Raw genomic sequence first — 5811 nt, forward strand, 5'->3', positions numbered from 1 at the left:
TTCTGTGTTAGTTTGCCAAGGTCTGCTCTTGTCACACCCCTCTCTGTGTCAGATGTGTGTTTGTCTCTCTGTGAGTAACCACCTAAGAAAGAACATATTCAGGACAGGTGAAATTTTAGTTTTGGTACTGTTATGATGAAAAATATTATGGTTAGCATTAGAGTTGAGTTCTACTACATACCACAAACATCATTTAACATGCAGTCTTGAAGAATGTCAGGAAAAGATATGAGGTTACAACTTTCCTAAAAATAATCAATTTTCAAATATTCACAAAAATCAACATTGTCAGGAAGGACACAAGAACTAACTCAAGGCACAGGATTATCAAAGAATACGGTGAAACCACAGCTAAAGTCATTGATTCTTTTTTTCTCACTGCATACACAGTCTAGAAACCTGAAATAAAAATAGGCCAAGGCACAACAGATTTTAATAAGCTTAAGCAAAACAAATAAAATACATAAGTTCAGATATAAGAGAATTGAAACACAGAAAGAAATATTTGCTTCAATCACAAAAGAGAACTTGGGCAACCAGTTAGATCTTACTGAAACTTAAAACAAGGAAGTACTCACTGAGTCACAGCTCTCAACAATGATGATGTCCAGGAACAGGATGTTTCCCATTTTGTAGAGTCTCAGTCAAGCCAGTCATGCATGGATTTGCATTTTGGTTTGGAAATTTTGGGACCTGCCCACTCTCAGTCATCTCTGCCTCCACTGGGATATCCAGCCAGTTCTATAAATTGGTCCTTGACTGTATGATTGCAGACTCCTGATATTCACATCCTAGACTACTTTGGAGAACCTGGTGAGTGTCTCTTTTTAAGTTGGTCTGCTATTTTGTTTGCTCTATGTGCTATAGTCAATTTTGACAGAGCAAGTGTCTTGAGTTCAGTTTTGGTCATGGGATGAATGGGATCTAACTAGCATTCAGAAAATTCACAGTGGATACAATAATAGTGATAAGTAGCTTTTCTTTCCATATAATACCTGAAGAACACAGGATATTTCTCTTTCATGTGTAAGTGTTGGTGTACTTTGAAGGGTTATACACTTAACTATGTATTAGGACCTGAGTCTTTCCTAGCTTTCCTTTACTCTTCTGCCTCAGACAACCCAGCTGGCATGATACATGTAATGAAGAGGACAGAAACTGGTGTTGTTATTTCCCAGGGCACCAGTACTTGGGACAGCCTGTGTTGAAGGGGTTGTCTTGTGTAAATATCATCACTTGCTTCATTGGAACGAAGTACTTTCTCTTGAGAAAAGGACTGAAACACAGTATCATTTTCCAAGGCTGCTGCAAACTAGTGCTGACAGGAAAGAGAAAAGCCAGCAAGCCCTAAAATAATAGGAATTAGGAAATTATGTTGATGTTCAGAGAAACAAATTGAGTTGATACTCCATTGCTCCATCTCTCTTCTCTGAATTGATCATCCCTGAAAACCCTCATGTAATCTCTTTCAGATCCTGAGACTCCAGCACTATGTCTTACCAACAGCAGCAGTGCAAGCAGCCCTGCCAGCCTCCTCCTGTGTGCCCACCTCCAAAGTGCCCAGAGCCTTGTCCTCCTCCAAAGTGTCCAGAACCATGTCCTCCACCAAAGTGCCCTGAGCCTTGTCCTGTGCCATGTCCCCCTCCCTCATACCAGCAGAAATGCCCTCCTGTGCAACCTCATCCACCCTGCCAGCAGAAGTGTCCACCCAAGAGCAAGTGAGGACTTCAGCTTTCGTGAGGACAAGGAGAAGAATATAGAATCTATCTCATGTACTTGCAAAGGCACACTTTCCTCTTCCCTTCAAAGCCTTTCCTGGATGTAGAAGAATCTTCTACACATTTCCCTCACCATGTGCCTTTGATGCCCTTTTAGCAGAAGCTTTCCATCTTTTGGTTTCAAGAAATTGCTGACAATGATCTCTCCTCAGTGATTCAGTGTCTCAGATGCTCTGTGGAAAGTGTAGCTGTTATCTATCCTGTGCACTCATAAGATGATTTTCAAGATGCCAGTCACCTTAATTGTTATGCTGCAATTGTGATTCCATTTCCTGAATAAAGTAAAATCTACTGAATGGGATTAATGTTTTCCTTTTCTTCTAATATGTCCACTGTTACATGTTATGCATGGATTTGCACTTTGGTGTTTAAATTTTGGGACCTGACCACTTTCAATTAGCTCTGATCCTACTGGGCTGTCCAGCTAGTCCTATAAATTTGTTCTTGAATGCATGATTGCAGAAATATGTTACTCAGTCCCTGGAATACATTGGAGAACATGATGAGTTTTCTTTTTCTTGAGTTGGTTTTACTTTTTGAAGCACAAATGTCCTAAAGTTCATTGCTCCCAAGTCATTCAGAATGGCTGCAATCAGGTTTTGCCTGACTTTTTGTCATAACAATGATTATTACATATTTGTTTCCTTAAGAGACACATTATTTTACTCTGAATAACAACACTATCTCCTTTAGCACATGCTAATTCAGGAGGACTATCTACTCTTCAGATATGAAGGTTCCATTTGGGACACACTCCTACATTCCCCTAATACCACCCTGTATTTTGCTCTCCCTTGACTTTTTCCATGAACCAAATAGTAACTCATTTACATGAAATATCATACTTACATTTTTGTTCTGTTATAATTTAAAGAACAATTCCAATGTTGAATTTTGAAAGGTCTATATTTTTCATAACATAGTTACATGCAATTTCATTCAACCTTCTCAAAATGATATCACACCATTATTCATTATCTTTGACTATTACTCCAATATATCTTTGTGTCATATTTTCTTAATTCATTCATAGTCTGTTAAGTAGCTAGCTTGATTATTTTGAATATTTTGAGTAGTGCTAAAACATAGATGGTTATGTAGGCCATCTATAGGATTTTATAAATATAATGAATTCAAATGATACTGCAGAATCATATGATAGTTTTGTTTTAGTGTTATTTCCTTGGAATACCTCATAGTGTGTTCTATGTTTGTTTGGTTAATCTACTCCTTTACAATTTGAATATCTGTGTTCTGTTTGCTCCACTTCACTGCCAGGTCCTGTTATTATGTCAATTATACTCCTTCTTACACAGGTAAAATATTTCTGGTGTAATTTGGGGTATTGTTTCTTTAATAAGTGGAAATGTTTAACATATTCTTGTTACAGTTATTTGTGAAAACTTCAATTATACCCCAAAATTGTCTTTAGTAACAAGTGAACTATTTCCTGCCTTTTGATTTTCACAGACTATGGCACCTCATTAGTTGTGTGTAACTGATAGTTTTAGAAGCTGCTGGTCCAAATTGTTTCCACTGTCCTTACTACCATCCTATTTCCATCTGTACGATCACCATCTTCATCACCAATTCCACCATTACTATCACAAACAGTACAGGCTATCACACTATCAACTCCTATCTTCACTACCATTGCCATCTTCACTCTTCTCATCCCTACTAAGAGCATCATATCCATGTCCATCACCAGTAACATGCCCATTGACTCCAGCAAAAACAACATCACTTGTACTACCACCAACAGTAGCACAATGACTATAGCACAGTTGGTCCATTAAGGATATGGCTTGCACATTATTAACATAGGCAATCATACTCCCCTTTCATCTTCCTCTTATTTTCTTAATATGTTTATTTTGTACATAGTATTACAGATAATAGGTGGACGTAGTTGGGTATCTTGTTTTTCAGGAGGGGTTTTATCTCTGAAGTGAAATATTTTCATATTTTTATTAAAGTTCTTCTACTTATTGTTATCATTGTTATTTTACATATTAACTTTATATCTCATTCTCTCCCCATAGTCCTGATCAACTCCTTCCATATTCTCTAACTCCATCCTCACTCAGTCGTTTTCCTAAGAGAAGATGGGTTCCTCTCTTGTGTATTCCTCCACCATGGTACATCAAGTCTCTGTGAAACTAGGCCAATCTTCTCCTGTGATGCCACAGACAAGGCAGCCCAGCTAGAAGAACATGTTTCACATAGAGGCAACAGATTTTGGGCTAGCCCCTCTTCTATTGTTATTTGAAATCCACATGAAGACCAAGCTACTCATCAGTTTACTCACTTTAACATCTGGATTATGGCTGCTAACACCCCCTTTTCCACTGTTATTAATCTCTCCCCCATTACTCCTTTTTCTTCTCCTCAGAGAAGTGGAAACCCTCCCATCCCCTTGGGTTGTACTCCATCCTCATAATCACAATAAGAGACAGTACATCCTTTCTTATTGAGATCCAACCATGAAGGGAAAGGGGATCCAATGTCTTGCAACACAGTCAGAGAGAGGCTCAGCTCCAATTGTTATGGGATACACAACACTCTTTAAAACAAGATATTGCAGAATGTTAACAATGTCTCTAAAAAGTTAAAATTATCTTTTCTTCACTTTTGTTATAACTTCCTTTTACACTCATAAAATTAAAGAAGCATCCTCTCATGGAGCCACACTTCTACAGATATTTAAATGTTAATCTTGGGGCTGGAGAGATGACTCAGAGGTAAAGAACAGTGAGTACTCTTCCAAAGATCCTGAGTTCAACTCACAGCAAAAACATGGTAGCTCTCAACCATCTATAATTGCATTTGCTGCCCTCTTCTGGTGTATTTGAAGATGGCTACAGTATACACCCAAAAATAAGTTAATAAATAAAAAATAAATGAATGTATATATACATATATTTATGTATGTAAATAAAAATAATTAAATAATTTCCTAAATTGCACATGAAGATACATTCGTGATTTCCCTCTTAATTTAGAATTGGAAATTACTGCAGATTTCCAACATTTCTCTTTTAAATACTGAAACACAATGGTTAGTTAAGGTTATGGCAAATACTAACCAAATCCTTTCTATACACTGGACAATAAAATTAATAGCTACTATCTTGTAATAAGTGAAGATTAATCCACATTTCTCTTGCATCCATCAGAATTTCCTGTCCAATTCCAAGTCCCTTGAGAACAGATGTGAGTCTCCATGATTTTTAGGAGTCTTTGTTGGTTTATTCCCTCAAAGAACAGTCAAATTCCTCATGGTGACTTTCCAAAGGATAATGTTGAGTGAAAATTTTTATGAAGATGACTAAAACCATATAGTTTTTCCTTCTCAGAAACATTTTAGCATATCTTTCTAAAATAGCATGTAGTGAATGCCACGAGTCTTGCCAACCTAGAAAAATACAAAAGTGAGAAGAAGTCATCCAGTCTCCCATGGCCCTCCTTGACACATGGGCACGGGAGAAAATTTCCTGAACAAAACATCAATGGCTTAAGCTCTAAGATCAAGAATCGACAAATGGGATCTCATAAAGTTAGAAAGCTTCTGTAAGGCAAAGGACACTGTTGTTAGGAAAAACAGCAACCAACATATTAGGAAAAGATCTTTACCAATCTTACAACTGATAGAGGGTTTATATCCAAAATGTACAAAGAACTCACAAAGTTAGACTGCAGGGAGACAAATATCCCTATTAAAAAAGGGGGTTCAGAGCTAAACAAAGAATTCACAGCTGAGGAATGCCAAATGGCTGAGAAACACCTAAAGAAATGTTCAACATCTTTAGTCATAAGGGAAATGCAAATCAAAACAACCCTGAGATTTCACTTCACACCAGTGAGAATGGCTAAGATCAAAAACTCAGGTGACAGCAGATGCTGGCGAGGATGTGGAGAAAGAGGAACACTCCTCCATTTTTGGTGGGATTGCAGACTGGTACTACTGTTTTGGAAATCAGTCTGGAGCTTCCTCAGAAAATTGGACATTGTACTACCTGAGGAACCAGCT

The 5811-nt window shown here is 37.5% G+C and overlaps 1 protein-coding gene across 1 annotated transcript; it reads left to right on the top strand.

The window, feature by feature from the left end:
- The first annotated feature begins 771 nt into the window (after positions 1 to 771).
- Sprr2l1 (small proline-rich protein 2 like 1) lies at positions 772 to 1752 on the top strand. The gene is made up of 2 exons (NM_001402085.1): positions 772 to 813; positions 1473 to 1752. Exon 2 carries the CDS (start codon positions 1492 to 1494, stop codon positions 1720 to 1722), a length of 231 nt encoding a protein of 76 aa, NP_001389014.1. The 5' UTR covers positions 772 to 813; positions 1473 to 1491; the 3' UTR covers positions 1723 to 1752.
- Positions 1753 to 5811: the final 4059 nt, after the last annotated feature.

This window comes from Rattus norvegicus, chromosome 2 (assembly GCF_036323735.1).
Source record: "Rattus norvegicus strain BN/NHsdMcwi chromosome 2, GRCr8, whole genome shotgun sequence".
Taxonomy (NCBI): domain Eukaryota; kingdom Metazoa; phylum Chordata; class Mammalia; order Rodentia; family Muridae; genus Rattus; species Rattus norvegicus.

What these genes read in the sequence shown, in the direction of transcription:
- Sprr2l1 (NM_001402085.1), top strand. Translation starts at nt 1,492, where the DNA reads ATGTCTTACCAACAGCAGCAGTGCAAGCAGCCCTGCCAGCCTCCTCCT.